Here is a 27,896-nt window from a genome sequence, read left to right as displayed (position 1 = left end):
TCATTTTTCTCACGATACTTTCCAAGTCTATAAGCCCCCCCTCCTATAGAAAATCACCAAAAATACCACACCATTCCATATTAAGACAAGCAACGACTTATAGTTCATAAATGATAAATTAAGTGGTCAAAACAATTTAATTTGAAAGCTCCCCTCCCCATAATCCACACACTTTGAATTTCCGCAATGTATATGTATTACTTACCGAATATATCATGACATTGGATTCCATGAATGCTCCGCACTATTGGAAATTCAAAGTGGGACGGCGGCTTTCCGTTGACGACGATGGTGACGGCACACTTGGCAAGGCGAATTTCGCGTATCTGGACATTGACGGCAATGCTAACACAATTGCTGTGGTAGAGTGCGCAATTTACCAATCCATGATTGTTTGGACATCTCGGACATCTCGTAGCTTCAGCAAATGTATACAAGTCCAGTGTTAGCATTATAACAATTATGCCTATCAGCGTAGCTGGTGTAGCCTTGCGTCCCTCCATCTTAGCTCTGTTGTAACGGCGCGAATTCTGCACGGACTTTTCAACGTCATCATCATCATGTGACCTTTAGGCCCCCCCTGATTTCGTGATGAATCTAATCACACCCTTATAAGCATTAACTGATTGCAAACCAAAATAAGGGAGACAGATACTGAGGGAACTAAAAACAATAGTTCTTGTATGTAGGGATAATTAATTTAATATAATAGCAATGTAAGGGAGGAATAAAAGTGTTGAAAGAGTTTCAAAATTAAATTAGGACATTTGTGTGTGAGACAATCTCACACATTTAGAATATGTAACATAAGAGACAGTGACTATAATATTTTTTAAGTACTAGGACCCTGTGGATAAATGAACAAAATTTACACAATTACAATTACTATATTTAGTTATAAGCCTTAATTTGATATTTTCCTTTGTATGTGTTTACATACACCGTCACGAATAAGTCACGTTTCTTGCATTTATCAAAGGTCAATTTTTTAGATATCGACTAAAATCTATACTTATAAATTAATAAATTTTGCAAATAAACTCCGAAACGGGTGCACCAGAGTTCTTACTAACACCTCAGTGGATACACTAGATACAAGATGATATCCGTAAACTATATTTAAATTTCACTCGCATAGTCAGTATCGTTCATAAAATTAAAAGTCTACTTTTATTTTCTATAAACAGCCATGAAATAGCAAAAACGTGAGTACGGTGGCGTTTCCGGTTGGCGGATCTAAGATTCTGGCAATTTTTAATGAAACTGAAAACAAGCAATCATTTATTTATTTAATTAAACGTCATCACTGAATTATTCAATAAAAACTTGATTTAAATGATATAAAAGAAATAAGTTGTGATAACCGATTAAAGAGGGAAATATGCAAATTATTTTCGTCATTCACCGATCTTAATATTGACGGAAGCTTCTAGAACATCATATAGCATCGAGCCCGATGTTAAAAAGAAAAACTAGGCGATCATTAAAAAAAAAACTTTTGTATGAATGGTCATTGAAATAATGGTAAATCATTAATAACACTATAAGTTTTGAATATATTTATATATTGAAAGACTATTTCATGTATGTAGTAGGTTTTTCTAATAAATTTATCGGTAAAATTATGATTATATACATGTATTCCTTACTGAGAGCATCGTGGCAACGAACCAGAAGTACAATTTGTACTTCGTAATAAACTAGCTAACATGAAAAGAGAAAATTAATGAATAAGGTATTGTTCAAATACAATTAAAGCTGTGTAAAATGTTGTGCTTTAATCAATACATTTCAGGGTTTTTTTTTTCTGAATACAGTCTTTTGTATCAAATACTCGGCCTATTCATAGGGCGTTAAAAACTAATTTTTACAAAGACCCCGTACTTGGGTCTTGGTTTATAAATATGTATGTACCCTATTGATATGTTAAAAAAAAGTATACTACATATTTTACGTATAAATAAGGTACATACATATTTATAAACCAAGACTCAAGTATTTGTGAATCCCCCCCCCCCCCCCCCGAAAAAAAAATCATGCAGTTTATCAGTAAAATGTGCATATTCGCTGCTTTTATCCTTGACGGAAATGAAATAAGAGCATCTGAAGTACAATGTCCATAACAAAGTATAGCAGGTTTCACAATAAACGCCAATTAACGAAATTGTTATTTTTCAAGTTTTTACAGAAAGGGGTGGGGTAGGGGCGGGGGGTGGGTGGGTGGGTGTAGACATTCATCTACTTCATGCGGGATTTTGAACAAAGTATATCTTCCTGCTATAAGCCTGTAGGCTGTCAGTAGAAACTACAATTATATATTTTCTGTCGTTAGTGGTATAAATTCAATTCCCCGCGCTTGCGCGGGATTTCATCTAGTCTTAAATAAAAATGCGCTGCAGTGTTGGAAGCTTTCTTGTAGGTTTATCAGTAAAATAGAAAAAAAAAATTGTAAAATTTTTTGTTTGTTTGTTTAAAACAAACTACTTGCAAGTAATTTCATTGTCACTTAATATCGGTAGGTATATATAATTTTTTGTTAAATATAACTATATGTATAATACATATATTTTTTTTTATTTTATGTGAATAAATCGGTTCACCTGACCTCAGTAAATGAGTTATTGGAACAGTTGTATAAAAGCTGTATTTAATGAATGAGCACACGTTAAGTACATACATCCTGACCTATAAAGTCCAGGAAATAGTTCAGGTCAGGTCATGATGTATTACCTTTGCGCAGGTGTAGAACAACCGGGCGGTATTTTCAAAAGCGATTCAAAAGACGTTCAGATGATGAATAAAGAATAATACGGAAACTTCTCAATCATTACTCAATCCATCAATTAGAGTGATGATACCCCAACACACACGCCCTTTTTCGTACGAGCAAAACGTCCGTCCAAGAGAATATATAAATGGGGGGGTTGCAAACAGATTTTATCATTGACAGAATATCAGTGACAATTATGGCAGAAGAATTCCTTGATTTCCTGTAAGTAAAATATTCCTTTTGTTTTAAGAATTAGCTAAATTATTTTTAGGTGCAAAGTTAAGAAGCTTTTCTTTTAGGTTTATGACTGTTAAGTTTTATAAGTTTTTCAATTTTTTTAAACATTATTTTTAAATCGAATTTTATATTTTCTTATAAAGATATGTTAACTTTATTGTTGGTGAACACAGTTCTAGTTCGTCTTTTTTTCTTTTATTCTGTTTAAAGTTGATAAATAAGATTATATAAAATACAATATCTATAATTTGTATTTATATAACACATGATTACCCTTAGTACGGGACTGTGTATTTCTTATCACAGAGACGCAAGCAAAACCGCAGATCCTTTAGTGATTTTGAGGAGTTATGGGTTAAAATGGGGGAGGAATTGGAACGGTCTGCGTTTCCATCTCGGTAAGTGTAATTTTGTGAAACGAAAATTAATCTGATTTAATCACTTTTTGAGTTTTTAATTTTTTTTCCAAATTTTTAAACCTAGTTCGATGATATCTTTTCTCAAAATTAAAAACATGATAATAATAAAAATAATAATAAAATAAAATTAAAAATATGAAAGAAAAAACCGTAAGTGCTGTATGTATTTTATTTTCACATTTTCTCTCACTCTTTTATTGAAGTTATATTCCACCCCCTCCCTCTCCAAATTACCATTCGACATTAAGTACAATTGGCAAAGAAAATGAGTCATTAAAAAGGTAAAGATTGGATTCTTGTGTAACGTAATGTACCAGAATGTGTTATATGTATATTTAATAACTTTTTAAAAAAAAATTCTTTAGTCATTACATTTTCATATTGTTTAATTTCTAAACTATTAGCTAACTGATTTTTATGAAGTTAAATTAAATCTTTTGAACTTCAGAAAAAGCAGGTTTAAATAATTTCGATAATTTAGTTTGAACATAATAAAAAGTTAGTAAGTGTCTTTCACCTTCTCTCTCTCGATCTCTTTAGACCCCTAAGTCCTACACCAGAGAGCCAGGGTAACTGCGGCACCTTTGCACCAGTTGCCAGCTACTCGCCGGCACTCGATTCAAACTGCAGTGCCTTTGCGCCAGTTACCAGTAACTCGGATAATGATAAGGGTCGATTTAGTCAGGTGGAAGACTCCATCCTGACTACTTTGAGGTGATGAATGTTTAAATATGGATTCTTAAAACTCGCAAACCAATAATCACCAAATGTGGGATATAAATTAATTGAATGTGGAATCTGACACTCTGTAACTAAGGTTGATTCTGTTTCATTAACAGGCGAACAAATCCGAACAAGATGTGTAAATTGGAGAAGAGGATGAAGGAACAGAGCAAGCAAGATGTCTTAGAACAAGTCGAAGTCTTAAAAACAGTCCTGGCCAGAGTGACCTTGGATTGCGAGCAAATTAAAATTATCTTAAACTTTATAGAAGATAAGTTGTCTAAAGTAGATAGCTGTACCTCGGCTAAAAGGGTCAAGTTTACAACGCTCTAGTTGTTTGATTTGTGGTACACCATTTAGTGAAAGCCTGTGTGTATCCGTGTGAAATGTACAGAATCCAACAATACCACCCTGAGCTCACGATGATTGTGAACAGATCAAAATAATAACTGACTTAACTGTTTTAAAAAGTAAAGTTAGTGTAACAACTTTTTTTAATTTGTTGTAGATCATTTTTATGTTCAGTTTGATTAGTGTATGTTTGTCTGCTTGAAAATGTATTAACTTATATCTTCTTTCATGAGTGCTGCCAAGACATTGAGGGACATTGTGCTTTTAAAATTGACAAATGGTTAAATCCATTTTATATGTACTTGTAAAACTTTGTTAACACTATACCATGCAATACTTTGTAACAGAAAATGTTAATAAAAGCTTATGATTTGTACTATCTCTGTTGTCTTTGGATCTCCTGATAACGAAAAGATTGAGAATCTTAAAACTTTGTTAAAGGATAATGACAGTTTACTTACTGTATAGAGTTGATGAATGGTTCTTCCTCTGATGCAAAAAAAAGTGAAGTGAAGAAATGCTTCGAATTTTGCACTTTTTATACTGAATTTTGCCTTCATATTAAAGGAGTGGTCCTACGAAAAAACCGCGTTTTTAAACCATGCCTGGATACAATATTTTGTTAATTCTAAATTTAGCAATACTTTACACTGTTGCTGTGGTTACAGATGTATTTAGGATCTTAAAATAAGTTTTCATCTTGCCTTGTTTCTAGGTATAGTTAATTTCCTACACCACCCAAGACGGACTAAAAATCGTAAATTTAGTCTTAACTTTAGAATGTTGCTGGGTATCTGTCTGTAATTCTACATTTAGTAATTCCTTAATCTTGTTACTGTGGTTGCAACCCTGTCCCCAAGGGCTCTGTATTTTTTCTAAATTTATTATTCTTAGGTATGATATTGGACTGTTGCTATGCAAATCAACTATCTGTCGCATTGTTGAATGTGGATACAAATCTCAGAATGTTACTGGGTGTGTTTCAATTATTCTAAATTTAGTAACATCCTTATGTTGTTGCTGTGGATACAGCTGTTTCTATAATCTTAAAATTAATAAACAGTGACCGTCCCAAAATGGTGGGAAATCCCAGAACGTTATTGACTGTAGACTCACCCCTGACTGTAGACTACCCCCTGACTGTAGACTCCCCCCTTGACTGTAGAGTCCCCCTTGACTGTAGACTACCCCTGACTGTAGGCTACCCCCTGACTGTAGACTCCCCCCCCCTTGACCTCATGACCTTTATGGGGAAAACCCATGACGTCATCCTGACTGTAGACTGACTGTTCTCTGTCCCCCTTACTACTCCTATTTCAATTTTGGAGGCTAAAGTTTTGAACTTGTTTATTTTAAAATTTGATTGCTTTTAAAGTTATAAATAACTTCCTAGAATTGGTCAAAGAAAACTGCTTCATACAAATTTTACAAGGTATATAATGCCATAATTATTAATAATGTCTTGACAACCCGCATTTGTTGTTTTTATTTCAAAAACTAATCTGAATTTTCTAACTCTAAAAAAAACTTTTTTTCAGGGAATGCTGAAGGATTTAGCTAGCAAAGCCGGTTGGTCTGATAAATCTGATGTCTTAGGGGTTTGGTCGAGTTTTGGCTCGACAAAATTCACCTATACTAGAAACCAGATAAGAGCAAAGGTAATCTCAAAACCATAGCATGATGGAGTGTCTTAATTTGAGGTATTTCATTACCAAGATATATAATTATTTCAAGCCTATTAGTGTAAGAGTAACATTTTTTTCAGACAGTTGAATCAACTCGTCTGTAATGTTATGAAATACACTAAATTCATTTTAATAGTTGGAATTCTGAATAATTGTATTATTAGGCCACCAGAGTCTCTAATGTGACCTATTACTATCCGTTTTATCTGTCGTTTGTTTAACATTTAAACAATTTTAGCTTCCTGTATATAAGCCAACCGGCTTCGAGACGGACAAGGCACGGATTCAGTGCATACAAAACCGTGCCTCGGAAAATCTGATTCTTAATGTCTCTTTCAATAAGCCGTGCCAAAAGAGATCAAGGCACGGACAGGGCACGGGATATAGGCAGAATTATTCAAATGAGCTCACATGGAATACAGAAAGTTGTGCCAAAACCCTTGAGTCACTGCCAAATATGGCAACACGGGAATTAAAAAGCCATGTAGAAACCCGTGAGTCACTGCCTAACATGGAAACACGGGATTCAGAAGCCGTGTCGAAACCCGTGAGTCACTACCAAAAACATGGGCTTTGGAATGCTGCACCAATACCTGTGAGAAGCCAATTTTTAGACATTACCATATATGACCACAAAGCGTGGAGATTTGTGTCAAAAAATGTAAATTCTAGCTCATAATGGTAACCAATATTCAAACAATCTGTGTTGATGTTCCTGTGCTGTGTACACAGTTTTCTACCACAGTTGGTGACAAAAAGCCATTCATCTCTGCCCAGAATATTAAAAGTGATCTCATCCAAAATTAATTGTGAGCATTAAATTAATCGCATTATTTAAAAAAAAAAGGTGAAGCATTTTCAACTTTGAATATCACTTATGAAATGTCACATAGATAATTTTAAGAAAGTTGAAGATTAAAATAAAAAGAGAGTAAAATATTATGTGAAAAATAAGTATGACATTAACATTCCGATAGTCACTTCCCTGCAAGTCACTTCAATCAAATTTTCTGCACTGACACACTCCGTTCACTTTTTAGCTTTTTTTATTTTTCTTCATGCAACTTTCTTTTTACTTGTTTTTTTGCATAACTTATTTTTTCTGTGATTGTCTCATTCATGAGGCCATCTGAGGGATCTTGAAAACCATTGGCCTTACACCAGAAACGTACATAATCTAAACTAGAGAAATCCTGAACTAATGGTATCATATGGGTTGTCATTTTCAATTAAAAACTTTTTGACTTTTTAATTGTATTAGCCGAGATTGACAAGTCTGCTCTATCAGCACTACAGAAGTCTCAAAATTACAACCATAATAATGTAAGATTATTTTATCTAATTACCTTTTAATATAGACTCCTTATCTTTATCCAATGTAGGCCTCAGGTCTCCCTTTTTTCCTAGAATGTCCTGGCCTTGTGATTGTGCTATCTCCTATGTTGTGAAGAGTCCTTGCATCAGTTTCATTGTCAATGTATACGATTGTTTTGAAGACCTGTTGCTGAGCCTGCTTGCTAATGCTAGGATTCCTCTTGGTATTTTGACAATTCTGTTTTTTCAGTAGCTTACTAAATTACGATTTTTAAGGAGCTGATAAATAAATTTGTTTTTATGCCCCGCCATGAATATGGCCAGGGCATATAGTGTTTGTCATGTCCGTCTTCCGTCCTTCCATCTGTCCTTCCGTCACACTTTGCGTTTAGCTCTGTTCAAAGCTCAGTTTCAAAGAAACTATCCAAGATATTTTTATCAAACTTCATTTGCTGATAGATATTGATGAGAGCTATGCAACTGCATCAACATTTTTTGACCTTGACCTTTCCTTTGACCTTGACCTTACTTTTCTTAAATTAGTGTTTAGCTCAGTTTTAAAGATACCATTCAAGATAGTGTAATCAAACTTCATATGTTGATACATACTGATGTAAGCTATTCAACTGCATCAACATTTGTTGACCTTGACTTTCTTTTGACCTTGACCTCACTTTTCTTAAATTAGTGTTTAGCTCAGTTTTAAAGATACCATGCAAGATAGTGTAATCAAACTTCATATGTTGATACATACTGATGTAAGTTATTCAACTGCATCAACATTTTTTTACCTTGACCTCACTTTTCTTGAATTAGTGTTTAGCTCAGTTTTAATGAAACCATTCAAGATATTTTTAACAAACTTCATATACTGATACATACTGATGAGAGCTATTCAACTGCATCAATATTTTTTACCTTGACCTTTCCTTTGACCTTGACCTCACTTTTCTTAAATAAGTTTTTAGCTCAGTTTTAAAGATACCATTCAAGGTATCACACCGGTAATTGACCAATCAAAATGAACTTAGTCAATTGTAGTTCCATACATAATAAAGAAATATTTTGTTTATTGTGAGAAATTTTTTAATTTCCCCTATTCTATTTTTTTACATTTTTGGTATCTGTGCTTAGGATATTTTATGTACTTTGTAAAATATTAAAGGTTTTTGACAGGAACTTTTCTTTCGGGGCATAGGAGGCCACTTCCTGGGGTGCACACAGGATGTTTATAAACACATTGAATACACGTGGTTTTAAGGGTATTCCTGTTTGCGGATGGAAAAAATCAGAAAATACCGTGTAGGTACCCTATTTTTTTTATGTCAGCTGATGTGACTGGTAACGTTTAACACTTCATGCTAAATATTTTTTCATGAATTCGAATACCTGATTTTTAATGATTTTTTATTCTATATAGAATTACATAGTGAAAACAATTACCGGTGTGATACCTTCAAGATAATGTTATCAAACTTCATATGCTGATACATATTGATGAGAGTTATTCAACTGCATCAACATTTTTTGACCTTGACCTTTCCTTTGACCTTGACCTCACTTTTCTTAAATTAGTGTCAAACTTTGTATGCTGATACATACTGAGTAAAAATGAATTTTGTGAAGAAAGAAAAAAAATATAAAGGAACTAAACTAACATATAATATGTATGTAACTGCTAAATATAAGCAATGAAAAATGACATTAATGTTAAACCTAGCTCTTCATGTTCGTTTGCATCATCAATTTCTTGAATTTTCTTATGTGGAAAAATCCTTCGAGTTGGGGTCATGGAATTAGATGATGCATCATTGTCATGTGCTTCACACGAGTTAGGCTGATGTGACTGCAGACTGTTGTCTTGTGTGTGAGACTGCTGGTAAGTTGAAGGACCTGGAGACTGCTGATAAGTTGAAGAAGCACATGTTGCTGAACCAATCTTTTTCCTGGAAGATTTTTTCCTAGGTGAAGAAATTTGTTGATCACTGGGTTGTATTGTTGTACCCTGTTCTGCATCAGAACAGGTTGGCTGTTTTTCAATATTGTTTGGTGTTGGGAATGGAATTTGCTCCAATGAAATAAGCGGAGAAAAGTTGTTAGCAAATGATACAAAATTCTCATTTACATAGGTGTCAGAATCATCCATATTGTGATAGATTGGCTCCTGGGGTCCGGTGTCCTAGAAAAGTGAAATCATCATAGTATTCGTATTCTCAAAATTACATTAAAACGAAGTACATGTATATGTCTGAATTAGAAATATCACAGCCTACCACAGAGACAAAATAAAAGATTTACTTAAAAAATTTAATTAAAAGGTTAAACAGCTGGCTTTCATTTTACCCCCATCAAAATATGACAGGAGGTTATATACCATAATTAAAAGAAAATAAATTAGAAGGCAAAAAAAATGAAACAATTCTAAAAATTAAAAATACCTTGATTTCTTTGTTTTGTATTAGCACCAAACCGTTCCACCACTTTTTTTTTCCATATACCGATTCACAACTGGGTCCAACATAAGAGAAACATCTGTACAACTTTTGCACAAACTTTTGCTAAAACTGGTGCTAAAAAAAATGCTTAATATAGAGAATAATAAAATTAAATGACATGTATATGAACAAGAGATTTACATATCAAAATGTTTTAAAACTTTCAAAATTTTAATGGACATTCTAGAATCTGCTATTTTTATTCACTTATTAACAAAAGACATAAAAAAACTAAAAAAGAAAGCTTCTATATTAGCCCAAACTAGATGTACTGTGAGCAATGAGTTCACCAAATGTAACCCCCCCCCCCCCCCATATGATTATAATGGCAAAGTCCATGTTTTGCTCTGGGAGATCCGAAATAAGTGTCAGATCAACAAGTAAAAAAGAATGTGCACAATGGCATTATGTAATAAATAATCTGTGAAAGAATCATTAAATTTTATTCAGTGGTATAAGAGGAGTTGCGGATAAGAGATGGGTACTCAAAAGCGTAACAGACGGACGTACAGACAGAGGGACGGATGTACAGACAGACGAACGGACATCGCGATCATTTAATACCCTCCCACTTTCCAGGCGGGGGGCGGTATAAAAAAAAATAGTCTTCTTTTCTGCTACCAGCCTGAAAAAATAGGATAGGTAGATAGGAAAATCATTTTATTTTTCACTCTAACGGAGAATGTCTCCATAAATAGCCACTGACGTCTTTCCGGGCTGCTTATTGCCTGGAAATTCTCCCTGAACGAGGTCAAGTCTTCCTCCAGAAAACCGATCATGTACTGAGCAGCACATTCCTCCCAAAACCAAGGATATCGGTAAAATTTTGGATTTTCTTTCACCTAAAATGAAAATACATTATTTAACATGAAAACAGTGCATATACAAAATGTTGAATCAATCACTGATTAACGACACTATTGAAGCAATCACTAATTATAAAAACGGGTGATTCGACTTAGTGGGGACCTCCCTGAAAACAGCTTGAAATCATTATTGTTTTACCAGGTAATTTTTTATCCATTTTGCTAAAATCAGGGAATATGCTGCATTGTTTTATCAGAAAAATGTGATTACATTGCAAAATGTAATTGTTTAAAAAAGTCAATAAAGTATTCACACCTGAGTTTCACCACTTCTCGCATATACGCAGCACAGTTAAGGCTGAAATAAGGAGGCGGGGCCTAATTTTTACGGGAAATGTTGACTATGACATCACACAAATATGTATGTTCTTCAAATTACCACAAAATGAAATGATTTGCTATTTTAAACTGTTGGATAGCTTTAAACTACATCAATACTTACTATTGCATGTATTTTTGTCGTTGGTTAAATCCCACCCAGCAATATATAAACAATTCACTGATTGCAATGCACTTGTCAATGTGATGTCAATATGTTTTGTAATTAAATAAAATATTATTTGCAGATATATAAGAGGCCGTTAACTTGGATGCGATGTCTATTTTATGATTTTATTCATATACTTCCCGTACATTCCCTAGACAAGTGAAACTGCCGTACATTTGTATTCAGATTCATTCACTGAAGGGTAATATTTCATTTCATTTCATTCAGGTAAAAATATCACAGAATGTCATGATTACACACATTTAAAACTTTACAGATTAGCCTACTAATAGAAAAAAAAACCCACACATTATCTCAGCACTATGCTACTTAATAAAGATCTAATTGAGCATATACATGTATTATTATATAAGTTACATGACATACAGATGATAGGTTATTTCCTATGGATAGCCCATAAAAGCTTTTTAAAAAGCTTATTTCCAATGGGGTCCTTAAATTACAAATATGTTAGTAACAAAAAAATTACATTAATAATGGAATTTAGGCAGGGTACTTGAATGAATATAGCATAATGCTTTGAAAAATGACATGTTTCTCATTACACATTTACCATAAAAATTATCACAATAATGCTTATAAAACTAAAAAAAATAAATAGAAATAAAATTCTTCATGTAGTATCTCTAGCATTTGTAGATAAAATAGATCTTACAGCTTTCTTCAATTTTTGTTTAGTACTCATCTACTTGATCTCACGTGGAATTGTATTCCAGTATTTAATAGCATTATAGAAGAAGCATGAAGACTCTTTCCCTCTTATATATCTTAGGTACATGAAAATTCTTATTAGTTGCACTTCTTGTTATATTATTATTCAGTACAAAATGATCATGGAGATAAGCTGGTGCATAACCATGAAATTTATAAAAACATGGTTTAATCTTAATTGTTTAACTCTATCTTCCACTCTTTAACATATTTAGAGATTATAACCAAGAAATGGGTGTACCGCAAGGAAGTATCCTTTCAGACACATTATTTAGTATAAAAATAAACAGTTTAGCTGAAGTACTTAAAAATGACATGCTTGGGAGTTTATATGTTGAGGACTTTGTCCTTTGTTACAGATCCAAAAATACGAAATCAATTGAGCGAAAATTACAGTCTTTTCTAAACAAAATACAAAACTGGGCCGAAGAGAATGGTTTTCAATTTTCAAAAAACAAAACTGCATGCCTACATTTCTGTTCCAAACGAAAAGCCCATGATGATCCGCATTTGCAATTAGATGGCGACACAATAAAAGTACTTAAAGAGATTAAATTTTTAGGTGTCATATTTGATAAAAAAAAAAAACTGTCCTTTATTCCTCATATCAAAATGCTTAAAGAAAAATGTACTAAAGCTTTAGATGTTATTAAAGTTATTGCAAATACTAAATGGGGAGCGGATAAGAGTACTCTTCTTAAACTCTATCGCTCTTTAGTAAGATCAAAATTAGATTATGGCTGTATTGTATATGGATCAGCAAGAACCTCTTACCTAAAAGCGCTTGACGCAATCCACCATCAAGGACTTCGGCTCTGCTTAGGGGCTTTTCGAACTTCCCCTGTAAACAGTTTATATGTTGAAGCAAATGAGCCACCTCTCGATTTAAGAAGAATAAAACTAACTTTACAATATTTCATAAAATTGAAAGCCAATAGAGATAACCCAGCATTTGACTGTGTGTTTCATCCACAGCATGAAAATTTATATAATAAAAAGATTGATTGTATATAGTTTTACGTCCCATTCGAGAATTTTTCACTCATATAGAGACGTCACCATATATCGGTGAAGGGCTTCAAATTTTGACCTTTACTCGGCACTCAGGGCCATTGAGCAGTGAGGGATCTTTATCGTGCCAACGCCTGCCGTGACACGGGGCCTCGGTTTTTAAGGTCTCATCCGAAGGACCCGCAACTTTCACTTCATAGTGCCGAGCGCATGGCGAAGGAACAGTTGCTACCTATTTTTTATCGACTTAGGTCTGTCGCGGCCGAGATTCGAACTCACGACCTCCCGATCACGGAGCGAGCGCTCTACCGACTGAGCTACCGTGAACGGTTATAATAAAAAGAAAAAATGCATTAAATCAATTGGTCTTAGATATAAAAATCATATCAGGGATTCCGAGCTACCTTTGAATATTGTAAAATCTACTACTCGTTCTGCAATACCGCCATGGAAATTAATTAAACCAGTTGTAAATACTGCCCTAACAGAATTCATAAAGTCAGAAACAAATCCCATCGTTTTCAAACAAAAATTAGCAGAACTTAAACAATCCAAGCATTCCACAATCGAGATTTATACAGATGGTTCAAAAGACAAAAATAAAGTTGCTGCCACTGCAGTGGTTGAAAATAATGTGTTTTCTACCCGACTTCCAAATGAAGCAACAATTTTTACAGCCGAAGCAAAGGCAATACAACTTGCATTTGACTATATACAATCATCTAGTGATAACTTGTTTACAATTTTTTCAGACTCCCTCTCCTGTTTACAATCCATAAACAGTATGAACATTGATCACCCATACATTTTAGATATCTTAATCAAATACCATAATTTCATTAATCAAGGTAAAATTGTTGAATTTTGTTGGATTCCAAGTCATATTGGTATCTCTGGAAACACTAAGGCTGATAGTGCTGCAAAAAATGCACTTCAGTATGAAATTGTTCACTTTAAAATTCCTTATACTGATTTAAAATATTTGGTAAAAAATTATGTAAATTCTCTTTGGCAAATATTTTGGGATTTTTGCGATGATAATAAACTCTATACAATACAGAACAAAGTCAATCAATCATCTGATTTCGGCCTGAAACGTCAGGACGAAGTCATTATATCAAGATTACGCATCTGACATTCAAGGTTTACTCATTCATATTTACTTAACATGGAACATCAACCTGAATATATCTCGTGTGACTGTGCAATAACTGTACAACATATACTATTAGAATGTTCCGATTTCTCGCCTATACGTAGTAGACTCTTTAATAATGTGCATACAATGCATGATCTTTTTAAAAACACTAATCCTTTTACAATTTTAAAGTACTTACAAGAAACTGATTTTTACAGTAAGATTTAAATGAATACATTTTAAATAACGATTGTTTGTGGTTAATAATTTAGCTGCTTGTATAAATTTTTAATTTTCAGGTCCGTCGGATGGGACTTTAAATGGTGCCCCGTGTCAAGGATTACAACCCCCTTAGCACGCAAAAGATCGTTTTTCTGGTTTTCGAAAAAGAGTAGGCTCACTGGGGGCCGCCAGAGAAACCCAAAACTTTCAAAACTGGTCACATGACATAACTTTTTATCGCCGGTATATGGCTGAAATAGTGCCGATTCGGCGTAAAACATTAATCAATCAATCCCAGTATGCAGGGGATCCTCTCAATGTCCGTAGAACCCTATAACCTTCATTTAATCGTACAATATTGTCAAAAGCAGCAGGGTTCAAAACTTGCTTAGCTGTTATCTTCTTGCCATCTTTTTGGCACTTTCTCATGGCAAGAATTACTTTGTCTAGAATTTGTTTTACCTGTATCTTTTTTAATTTGAAAAACGAATTTGGCATTGAGCAAGCTACTCTCCTGTCTTTTGATCTCAACTCCCACTTACATATGGTACTGTATGTGACTGGAACTGACCTGTCCTTGTTAGATGGACGATCCTGACCACAAAATATTGTAGGAAAACCTAGATATTCAGCATGTGGATTCTGATATAAACCTAGGAGGATTTGATTTTCACCAGGCGCAAAAGAAAAATTTCTGCAGAGAGACCTTACATCAGTAGGATACATCAGTGTATCTGTATTACCAGTTAATCTAGTGTGAAAGTTTGGATACTCCGTCCAGTTGTCTGTGCATTCTTCCTCTACACTCATGACTATTTCTTCAGAACTGTCCTCTGTCTGTTCCCTGTTTAAATCATACCACTTTTCTGTTCTTCTGTGATATTCAAACTAGCAATGATTGTTATCCCTTCACTCCTAAACAGCTTGCTGTTCTCAATTAGCCACTGTAGGGCATCAAGGCATTTATTTGGTCTCACAGGCTCATGTAATACATGGTGTTTGAATGCATTTTTGCGCTTCAATTTAACCTGAATGGTCTCAGTTTCTGCAAACATTCTTGGTAAACATTTCACTGTCTCACTAACATCAGACGGAACATTAACGACATTTCCACGCAAACTTTTTTGGCCACCTCGCGGTTTTTCCATTATTTGCATGAAAGGGATTCGTGGACTTATCAGGCGCTCTTCCATTTCTGTTATATCTAACTGTGGTGGTCTTTCTGGAAAACCAAAACCATTCTGAACTGAGCAAGCTGGAACTTTCCCCCGTTTCAAATGCCGATAGCATGTCAAACAACTTCTTATGTTCAGTAAATATGCCCTAGCAAACACTGAGGAGTGCAAAGATTCAGTTTTAAAGACGCTTTCCCTAAACCATGTCAGAGTGCAGCAGGAACAAATATATGACGGACCATTTGCAACAAAATCTTTAAAGTTAGCAATAGCAGAATGAACTTGTTTATTCAATTTGTTTCCCTTATCACTTTCTGATTTATTTTCTATTGCCTTGTTTATTCTGTTAGAGTCTGATTTGTTTTCTAATAATTGTAGGTCTGAAATACATGAAACACCCTTTTCATTAATATCCTCCTTCATTTCACAACAATTTTTTTTGGCTGTTGAATGTTCACTTTCAAGGCTTTCATGAACTCTCTTTCCTAAAGTAACATCTTCCACCAACTGCGATGCAATGCCAGTAGTATTCAAAAGAAAACTCCTCCTATCTTCATTAACATTTACAATTGGTTTATTGGGCCTGGAACACAATTCTCTTAATGTTATTGCACAACTTTCATATTGAACTTTATGAAGTTCAGTTGCTGATAAAGATTGACCGGTCAAGATGGGATGGTCATGTTATCAATGATAACCGGCCAAGATATGATAGCCGTGTTATCAATCCTGACTTGATCAAGATGATAAAAATCATTGCTTGGTCATGTCTGAAATCTTGACATGGTCATGATAACCATCCTGACCGACCAGGATTGATTTTCAATGAAATATATAGAATATGACATGGGGGTTCCCTATGGCTTTCCATACTTTTCAGCCTTACTAGATAGTCTATTATACTTCGTTTTTTTCTAAAACCACATTGTATATTTGTAATAATATTATTAGTTTCAAGAAACCATATCAAGCGTTCATTGATCATCCGTTCCATGGTTTTGCATATGCAGCTTGTTAAAGCAATTGGTCTATAGTTATGTGGATCTGCATGGTCCTTTACAGCCTTTGGAATAGAAATAATTGATGCCTGTATCCAGGATTGTGGAAAATTACCTTTTTCCCAAATCGTATTAAAAAGAGTCATAGCTGCCTTGCCGACGACACGGCCGACTCGAGAATTTAAAAGGAACTCATTCGTAGACATTCTTGTTCAATTCAAAGCCAACATATTAAATATCATTTGTTGACGTGTATTATATTTTTTAAGTGCAAGTATAACATATAAAAGTCATTTACATGCTCATTACTCTAATTTTGAGACAGATGGTTTAGAAAATCTTTAACAATAAAAGAAGGAGTTATGTATTTGTAAAATTTAATAAAATAGTTTAGAACTGTCTTTTCCCGAGATACTTTCAAAGTGTAACGTGTATATTGAAACTTTTTGAAATTGTGTTCATTATAAAATATTTTTAAAAAACGTAGAAAAGAAACGCAAAAAAAAATATTAAAAAGCACATGAATAGAAAATACAGGTCTCAATCTCGGAATCACGGGATTTTCAACCCAGCGATCATACCACTGCGCCACGAAGCCGTTCATGTTCTAATAATAAATTTTAGACAGATTAGTAAATCTTACGGAAATATATAAGAAGGAAAATTGAATATATATTTTTATCATTTTCAATATTAAGACCATCTTTAACCAAAATTATCTAAATGTAATAAGGTGCAGTCATACCCAAATAAAATTAGTCAGAAGTTGTTTTTCTGGTTAAGGGTGGCCTTTTGCAACAGTTTGTCATAGTTTAGGTAGCTACCTTAATATTTACTATATAACACATACAAACTGAATAATTTCCATATTAATCGTTTAAGGGAACTATTAATATTTAAATACTATTATAGTGTAATTTGAGTTTACTAATGTATAATCTAAGATAGTATAACAAAATATTGGTTATATTTGAGAAATCACTACTACAGTAGGCAAAAATGCTTACATGTATAAAATGCGCTATGGCTCTTTAGTAACAGAAACGTTATAAATGTGCGGTTGAATTTCTTTTACATTACATATAAATAGAGGATTTGTATTTCTGAAAAATTTCAAAAAACTTGAATTTAAGAAAAAATTTGGCCTATCGATTGTGTACTACCTTAAATGTGCTCTATAAAAGTCGGGATTTCGCATGTTGTGTTTCTTTTTCTGGGAGAGTATATTACATTAATATTTACATTAATAAAAAAATACTGTTAATTTTTTTTTTTACAGATTCCATTAAAAGTCAACACTAGACTGGTGCCAAGCTCATTTATCAAATTCTGTGATGAGGCCGCCAGAGAGGAGATACCTAGAGAACTGCGGACTGTTGTCACAATAAATGTTTCTGAGGAACTTAATGAACAACAAAAATATATTGAACAACAGAAAAGAATATTTGAAGACAAATTAAGAAAGGGTCTCAAGAAATTAATGAATTATTTGGAAGAATAAAATTAAAAGAGATGCCATTGAGAAGCTATATGTTAAAGCTTGTTTTTTAGGTAGTTACTCATGCAGCACCTAGTGTAATTTAGAAACAAAACCCTTATTTATTTAGAAATATCCAAACTCCCAACTTTTAGATGTATGGCCTAATAAACTTAACAGGAGCAATAAAAGACGACAATTTAGTCAAAATGCCTAATATTTTAACATAATCTAGGGGTGCAACCTGTTAAATACCTAATAAACCTTTATTAAAGTGAGAGAACTTACAGCAAATTAATGCTTTCCAAGATTCCCCACGTGTCTAACAGTTACACGGGTTTATATTCTCTTTAGAAACAATAGAAACTTTAACCTGAAATCTAGTGAATACACCCCAAGGGTATGAACTTTGACCGAAATTAGTAACACCCAAAAGGTTAACTTCCGTATTGATGGCCAATGAGAATTAAGATCATCAAATGTAAATATTTACCCGTCAGCTTTGATGGAAGCAACACGTGCTATTATCTGAGAAGGTTTGTAAATATAAACAAAAGATATAGGGATAAGGCAGTATACCAATATATGCATGAAAAGATTAATAACGACATTACATTTCAAATACAAGGCATAATGTATATAAAAATATTCATTCCTGCTACACTCCCCCTTCTTAAGATATAAATGATAATATTTATTTCAAATATAAATTATAGCAGGAATTAGAAGAATAAGGTAGAAGTTAAATATCTTTTAACTTCTCAACATTAAAAAAGGAAAACAATTATCTAGCATTTAAACGTTAAATATTAAATTTATAACTTTTTCACTGTCTTTCTGGAAGTTTGCCCCCAGAGTCTGTTCGTTACCACAAAAGTGTCTTCCCCTTGAATGACCACCTCCTGGTCCCTGGCATTAGTCTCATCCCGCACAAGTGATCCTGCATCAGATAGAGCTGCTTGATTCCTCCGTAACCTTGCTTGTTCATCACGGAAACGCTTCCGGGTCTCAGGGATCGGCTGGATTGGCATAAGCCTCTTCCCTGGATTTTCATATTTGATGTTCCTGACCGTTTTGCTGATTACTCGATTATCCACACCTGGTGTCGCGCAACTTGATTTCGCCTCTTAGCAGCATAATTACAATGCCCGCACTGGAACAAGATAATCCCCTTTGAGTGTTTTTCCATCCAGTGATGTCTACACTTGGGAAAACTTCCTAAAAATGTCCCACATCCCTCAGCAGGGCAGGCCATGCCTCCCTCAATCCACTGCGGTCGTAAATCGTAGTCCAATGTAGCCATCTCCTCGCCTACCAGAATGTCTAATATATCCATGAAGGCTATCTCTCAAAATAATTGTACAACAAATATTAGATTTTATTTTTAAAACAAATCAATTATGCCAACGTAACATCAGAGTATAGGAATAGCGCGCCAACAGTCCAGCTGTTTTAATTAATATTCCAACTCTTTAATATTACCATGAAATAATAGATAAAAACAAATTTCCAAATGTTAATTACACAAATTTGAAATTACAAATTATTTCATATATAATATTTTGGAAAATATGTAAACTTTCAAATTACAGATAATTTTGAAAAATTCACTTATATGAAATAAATTTGAATAATGTTATGGTGAGGAGATCTCTCTGGGTTTAATTGTTTTCCCAGCTGTTGTTTTAAGCTCTACTGGTCAGAGACCAGAAGAGCTTATGCGATAGTAAGGTGTCCGTCGTCCGTCCGTCTGTCTGTCTGTAAACAATTTTTCAAAACACTACTCCTCCTAGTTTTGGTCTGATTTCAATATAACTTGGCACATAAGTAGACTACACAAAGATAATAATTCTGTGTATCGGTTTTTGATTTCAATGAACGGCGTTGTCATGGTTACTATAAATTGAAATTTCTGTGAAAAACTTTCAAAACGCTACTTCTCCTACAGTTTTGACCTGATTTCAATATAACTTGACACATAAATAGACTAAACTAAGATACATAATTCTGTGTATCGGTTTTTGATTTCAATGAACGGTGTTGCCAGGTAGAACGAGGTAGCAACGAAAAAATGCAATGCTAGAACTTTAGTCCACCTGTAAATAACTTTGGTTATTCTCAAGATATTCTTTTATATTTTCTAGAAAACTGTGGAGGTTAGCAAGCAAGAATATGTAAATATATCAGAATTTAATTGTTGGCAGCTGTATCATGATACATGTTGTATCGCATGACCATATCGTGATACGTATCGTATCATTAGGTAGCTTGCGATACTCAGGCCTACGATTTATATATCTTTCCAAAGTAGTCAAAATACAGATCCATTTAGTTTTTCATTTTTAAAATATTTTCTTCAGAAAAAGGATTTTTTTTTAAATTGATGCTAAAGTACCACAGATGCTAAATCATAAATTATGAATATTTATAACTTCGCAAAATATAAATTCTGTACATCATTGAGTTCGAAAGTTATAAGAAGTTTAAAGTTTATTACTGAAGTGAAAATAAGATCGTCAAATACGACAAAAACAGTAACACCCCCACACATCTTCAGATTCGGGGTATGAAAAAATAGCTCGTGTTCAGTGGTAGATTTAATTGGAAGGGGGGGGGGGGCTATTATGCAATGAACATTTTAATCAAGTATTGTCTTGTACATTAGCAAAGAAATCACACATTTTGTAAAGTACTTGATTTTTTGTACATCAGTCATTACTACTTCAGTACGGTTTGTGGAATTTTGCCACCTGAGTATGCCTTTCAACATTGACAGATACTTTATATTATTTAGTACATGTAATTTCTTTACACATGCACCTTTGATGCATTGTCTTTCAGCGAAAACAGCCACTGTGTTCATCCAACACATCTTAGTTGTTTTATTATTAGTCTGTTTAGAACACATCTCCGTCTATGCACACTCAATTGTACTTTTCAGAAAAAAAATTAAATTCTTTGCTCACCTAAAAAAAAATGAAATTGACTACAACCACTGTGAAGAAAAGTATTAATGTCCTGATAAATTGACTTCATTTAACAGGATAATTTCCTGATCCAATTCCTTAATATAGATCGGGTTTGGAATACAATTACTATTGCCAAACACATGCACCATTTAATGGAAAATAATTACATATTTAATCCTTTTTATGCCATTTAATGGCATACTCTCACACTTGTGTAAAAATTTTTCGTGACAGTAAATTGTCATTCGAATGTTTGGAATGAAGCTTCCCCAGTCATAATATCAGACAGATTGAAGAAGAGGTGATGAAAAAACGTTTAATTTTAAATTACTGTCTCGTTATATCTATTTTCAAAAACTCTAATCTTATTTATCAAAGAAGTTTCACTTTTTGTGTACTTGTTGAAATTGATATTCAAGGTCTACCATCTTGTTAGGCCACTGCCTGGTGTCAAAAGAATTATCATCCTATATGCATGAAGAAATTGAATGAATGCATGTACATATTACAATGTCAGAAGTAAGGAAAATATGATGATTTAATAATACACTCTTATGTTTTACTTTATTGTCCATGAATTGTAGCACTATTCAATATGAAGTGCTGTCGATATATTGAATGCATAATTTGATAATCAGAAAATATAAAAGTAATAAGTATGAAGCCTTCTTGAAAAATGATTATTAAAGCCTTTGCTGAAAAATAAAATCAGATCTGTGTTAAGGACATACGCAACGTAGTTGGAACTTTATTGTCTTTTTCCCTGGAGTTGAAGAGTTCCAATATTTAAAGGAACTGTGTGCTACATTTTAATGTCTATATACGCTGTTGTACATTTCTTTTAAAACAAATTTGGATAAACAAAACATCTAGAATATATGTTTAGTAATTTTTGTATATTTTTCTTTGAATTATACAAGAATTTTCTTCAAGTTATATCTTTTCAAAACCCCTGGTAATGCATGCTGATTTTTTGCCTATGAACATCTGATGGCACTGTAATCTTAAATTAAGAATATCTTGAAAAATTATCAGTAGGTAAGGTACCTTGCGTATGTCCTTAACTCTGGTAATGAACAAGATCTAGCAAAATCTCTTCAATGCTTTTTAGGACACCGTTCAGTCAATACATTTAGATTACATACTTATGTTTTTTTAATACCATGCATGTATATTATTCAAGTCCTAATGAAAAAAAATTGGGCTTTATGCTAAAAGGAATACATTTTCCTCTTATGAGCATGGAATTTTAATTTCATTGAACTATTTAAATAATCTTTATCAAATAATGTTTTTATGTGAGAAAAGTATATGATACATGTAGTATATGTGTTATATGTGAAACCATAAAGATACTGGGAAAAACTGGTGTCCAGTATTGATAATAAACATATTTATGAGAAATAGACAAATTCTCTTTCACTCTTATCTTTAGAAAAAGTAAATGCCCCGATGGCACAAGAGGGTTTCAGCATGTTTCTTAAGTAACTGAATTTTGTCCTTTTCAGTTCGGTCATTTGGAATGTCGTGCAACATAATTTCCAATTCTCTTTGTCTTTTGCTTATTTTAGTTTGAATATTGGCCAGTGATTGACCCAAGGAGGCAGAGATAAACTTGTCTTTGGGATGATATTTAGACAAGCGCCTATACTTCTTGAAGTCTTCAACTTCAGGTGATGCTCCCAAGATCATTTCAACCAGAGTTTCTGTGTTAAGAATTTGGCCTATTTTAAAATAAATCATGCAAATTAAAAAAAAATGATTGCCATCATTGTAATTAATGAAATTCAACATTTAACAGAGATATACACTTATATAATTTTGAGGAGTAAAATTTCTTTTCATCATCTTTAGTACCATAATACTATAGAGGGAAAATCAAACTTCTATTTTATTTGAATAATGTTAATATTTTCACAGGCTTTGGTGGAGAGCTACAAATTTTGACCTATACTCAGCACCCAGGGCCATTGAACAGTGAGGGATCTTTTTCATGCCAGCACCTACTGCGACATGGGACCACGGTTTATATGGTCTCATCGGAAAAACCGGTATTTACGTCTCACAGTGGGATTCGAACCCGCAACGTAAGGATCAACTCCTTACTTCGCAATTCTAGAGCACTGTGCCACGTGGGCGACTCCTTAATCATGGAAATGAAGTTTGACAATACATATGGTATTTATTTAAAAAAAAAAAATTATATTTTATCAAACCAAAAAAATACTGCGCAAGGTTTAAGCCTAAGGCATTCTACTATTTACGGAATTTATTAAAGAGAAATAATTGGGAAATAATTGTGTAATACCTATGGAAGCCGGTAGGTGCCAAGTAGAAAAATATTTTATCTGACGGCCGCCACATAAATAAGTATAGATTTTGTAGTTGTGTTAGCGTGACTGCTTGTTTTGTGTTAGCTCGATGGTGTTTGAGTAAAGCCGTGTAAGCGTGGCGACGTGTTGTGCAAAGTTGTGTTAGCGTGACGGCGTGTTGTGTAAAACTACGATAGCGAGACAGCATGTTGTACAGACCCTGAAACGTGCTACTACCCCACACGCACGCTGCACGAACGGTACACGGTTTGCACGAAACGCTGCACGGTTTACACGAAACGCTACACGGTTTGCACGAAACGCTACACGGTTTACACGAAACGCTTTGCACGAAAGGCTGCACAGTTTACACGAAAGCCTGCACGAAATGCTTAGTACACGTTTCTCACACGCATTGTACACGATTCTCGCACGCTTTGGTCTCGATCTGGATTTTCTATTCGGAATCTCTCGGACTTTATTTAAATTATTACGGATTAATCAATGATTAATAATGAATTGAATTCATTCAGATTGAGTTAAGATTAAAACTCGTTACACTATATTCACAGATAAAATACTCAATGTTCAGTTGTAATTAATTAATTAATAGTTGTCATTGAGTATGTGACCCGTCCGGTGAAATGCCTATCTTCGTCTTTGTACAAACTTTTTTCACTGGACTCTAAATTACGCACTGAAAAAAAAAAATTATATTTGTAATTCATAATCTTTTACAGCATTCAACGTTTTTACAATTATAATTTGATATTATAAAGCCGTTTTATTACTGACAAATAAACTCAGTTATTGGTTTGAAAAAAAGATGATTAAATTGCGTATGATTTCTGTAAACGGATTGATTTTCTTTTCTTCTTTTTTAATTAATGATTGATTTATTCATTTTTTGATTTAGTAAATAAATGATTTCATTTGATTGAATTAGGTTCTGTTTATAATTTACAGAGGTAATAGGTATCACATAAGAACATTGTGTAGGAAATGGGGGGGGGGGGTAGATTACCGAGATCTTACTTCTGTACATGGCTAAATATAACCGGCACTTGTTTCAATAAGTATACCATTGGGGAAAAATTATTATAGAAACAAATGCCCGTTCTAAGAAAAAAAAAATGATATCCATATTTCCAGCGGGACCAGAAACATGCTATTCATTAAATGCGCTTAATTCAGAATGGTAAATATATCGTTTCATAACAGAATTAAACTTTGATTTATCGTTAAAATTTAATATGGTAGAGAAATCGGGGGATAGGTATTGCAATTCTTTATCATTTGAGGCATTGTGTTTATCAAATAAAAACAATATACCCACCACCTTGTAACATCCTTGATCTAAATTCCCGTCTAGACAAAAAAAAAATGTAATCAATAGTCGCGGCTCTTAACAATATATTCAATGTATACATGACCAATGAAAACTAAAAATTATGCTCTAGAACTGCGTGATTAATAAAAACAACTTATATATAATTATTTAGGATTCATAATTTTTTTTTTTTACATATTTTTTCATTCACGAATACACTGGCAAACTAATTCACTGTTTACAGACAATCGGATAAATATCCCGGTATAAGAAATAAAATCCACGGGTATTTATTTGTACCCATTAACACGAATTAAAAATCAATCGTTATTGTCGGGTGTCATCTTAGCCATGATTGACAAGAGATAATAGCAGAGCAAGATTTCAGTTCCCGGCACGCGGAGTCCGTGATCGCTGTTGTAAACGACCTTGATTACATGTACAGTCGTAAGAAGAGTGTTGGAAGTGTAAAGAAGATTCCAATATATATTTTTAAGGGTGCATCGGCGCACCCCGGAATAATTTTCTTTAAAAACGTGTTAACAAAAAGAACTCAAAGTTTGTGTTTTCATTTGAAACCCCCCCCCCCCCTTCCCGGAAATATTTAAAACTGTATTTGCCAATGCATGTGAATTATGATTCATTTATATGACAATTATAAATCAACCAATTTTATGCATAAAAAGACTAAAAACTACTCATCGTTTCAAAATTATTTGTATCACAATCTTTTAAATACAAGAAAATTATGTTCGTTTAAAAAGAAAAAAAAAGGAAAAAAATAATAATTGTGCCCCGCGGCCTAGAATTCACATACTTCACATTTATAGCAACGCACTAAATTTTGTATTTTAATTTTCACACCTGCCTTATCTATCTATTATTCTGTATTAATAACCCATATGTTCTTGTAATTTCTATATACCATAATTGTAAAATGGTGAAGAAAATAAATGAATGAAAAGATATCCTGATGAATTTTCTTTAAAAAAAAAATGTTCAGTATTCCTCCCTTCAAAAAAAATGTAACAAATCAAATACCTTAAAACTGATTTGCATATAATTAATTACTTTGAAAATGTTCTTTCCATCTTTATTTAAATAAAAAAGAAAGAAAATCAAACAAATGTGTAATACATTACCGAGTAATTTTCTTTTGTTGTTTCCGTATTTTTTTTTCTCTCTTAAAATACCACCGGTATGATAGATATTAGTTACAAACAACACAGAATGACATTCTGATCCGTCAATAGCCATTTTTAAAATAAAATGACTTCCGAATGAATCCTACACGTTTCTCACACGATTCTTACACGAAAGTCGCACGTTTCTCGCACGCTCGCTACACGGTTTGCACGAAACGCTTTGGAGCTTACACGAAACGCTGCACGGTTTACACGAAACGCTACACGGTTTACGCGAAACGCTACACGGTTTGCACGAAACGAAAAGCGCACGAAAGTCACACGCTTTTTTGGGGTAGTAGCACGATTCAGGGTCTGTATGTAAGAGCGACGGTGTGTTGTGAACAACGCGCATTGTCACTTTGCGATAGTGCGTTGGTTCTTACGCACTCTTACAAATGGCCCTATCGGGACACCACAGATGTGGGAGCTGAAAGAGACAGTATAGCTGAGCTTTATGATCATGAATATGCAACATCAAACCCTCAACATAATAAAGGTACTGACATAGTATGAAATCTCGTTATCACTACCAGATACAAATGCGTGTACATATACAAGTACTTTTACACTGGTTTTAACCAAAAATTTAAAACTTGTTTATGGTGGTTTTATGCTTGAACGTCTTTCTATATGTTGTCCATTGCCATTTCATTCTAATCTAAAGTTAAGGAACCTACCCCACCTACAAGCTCCAAACCAGATGACACAAAGATCCAAATTGAGCATAAAAAAATGTCTTTTTGCCCTTTCAACCAACATACTAAATTTGAACTTAATTGATCAACCATAAAAAGAGTTTTTAGGAAAAAAACAAAGAAGTTGTGGACGGAAGAATGACAGAGTGATTACTATAAGGCACCCGCAATCCTTGAGGGGCCCTTATATTTGTCAACCTACAGAAGGAAAATTCAAGCAATTATGGTAAATATTTTGATGAATATGCGGGTGTTCATCAAAGGCGTTCAAATGACAGACTATATTTTTCGGTTTATGCTGATAGAAGTTTCATCTGTGTTTTGAATAAAACTGAACTTCAGTCCATCAAATGTGTACAACACAACAGCTACATTTAAGAATTACACCGGACAATACAATGTACACTTTCCGATGCAACAAAAATTGGTCAGAGATCAGTATCCCGACTTTCATTATTGTGTCAAACTTCAAGATCAGAAGGTCAAGAATAATACTAGTCCTGGTAGGTGTTGTCCCTTGTACCTGTATGAATATTTGAGGCAGATTCCGCCTGGAAATGAGACGGATTCTAGGCGTAATGTGTATTTTCCAGGCGTAATTGAGCAGGAGACGGAATATTTTCAATTATAACTCTTAAATAACACCTGGAAAATCACAAATTCCACTTGGAATCTGGAAGGAAATTTTAAACGATTTGACGCCTCACCTTTTACGCCTGAACTTTAGCAGGAATTTTTGGACTTGGAACTTTTTAGTTTCAAAGCAGAGAGGGAATTTTGGAACTTAGAAATTTCACCAGCAGGAATTCCTTGGACGTAAATGAACTTAGAAATTTTACCAGCAGGAATTTCTTTACAAGGCACAAATATGACTTTAACAATGTCATTCAGTTAGTGCTAGGAAATTTATCAAATAGTAAATAACATCAATATGTATATACTTTCTTGTGTTTTATTTCCAACAGACATATGAAAATTAACTATTACTATTACAAAAAAAAGAAGAAAGAAAACGTTTGTTACTCATATAACCAATATCAATGGTAAAGCATATCATTTTTGAAAGACAGTTTAGTCAGCTTCTGGTTTGTTAGGGTTTGTTAGGGAACCGACATACATAAAATGTGTTAGAAACTTAGAATCATTGTCATCACCATCACTTTGAATTTCAAGAAACAGGCACCCTTCCTTAATTTTTTTTTTAAAGGGAACAAAGGCAAATTCATCAGTTTTTGTAACTCTCAGCACACTGGGGTTCTCAAAATAGTGTACAAATTCAAGTTTCTCCACAAAAGCCAGAACT

General features: G+C 33.6%; 1 protein-coding gene across 1 annotated transcript; it reads left to right on the top strand.

Annotated features, from left to right (window-relative positions):
• Positions 1 to 215: 215 nt before the first annotated feature.
• Positions 216 to 4,482, top strand: LOC133179921 (uncharacterized). The gene is made up of 5 exons (XM_061314598.1): positions 216 to 362; positions 3,314 to 3,405; positions 3,630 to 3,707; positions 3,967 to 4,140; positions 4,266 to 4,482. Exons 1-5 carry the CDS (start codon positions 216 to 218, stop codon positions 4,480 to 4,482), a joined length of 708 nt encoding a protein of 235 aa, XP_061170582.1.
• The last annotated feature ends 23,414 nt before the right edge of the window (positions 4,483 to 27,896 follow it).

The sequence above is a fragment of the Saccostrea echinata genome, unplaced genomic scaffold, assembly GCF_033153115.1.
Source record: "Saccostrea echinata isolate AGI-Se365-2 ecotype Australia unplaced genomic scaffold, CSIRO_AGI_Sech_v1 ptg000005l, whole genome shotgun sequence".
Classification (NCBI taxonomy): Eukaryota; Metazoa; Mollusca; class Bivalvia; order Ostreida; family Ostreidae; genus Saccostrea; species Saccostrea echinata.
This window is presented reverse-complemented; position numbering and strand designations above follow the sequence as displayed.

Coding starts and splice junctions, on each gene's coding strand:
- LOC133179921 (XM_061314598.1), top strand. CDS start 216: ATGACATTGGATTCCATGAATGCTCCGCACTATTGGAAATTCAAAGTG. Junction 363..3,313: donor ATGCTAACACAATTGCTGTG/GTAGAGTGCGCA, acceptor TTCTTATCACAG/AGACGCAAGCAAAACCGCAG. Junction 3,406..3,629: donor CGGTCTGCGTTTCCATCTCG/GTAAGTGTAATT, acceptor CTTTTATTGAAG/TTATATTCCACCCCCTCCCT.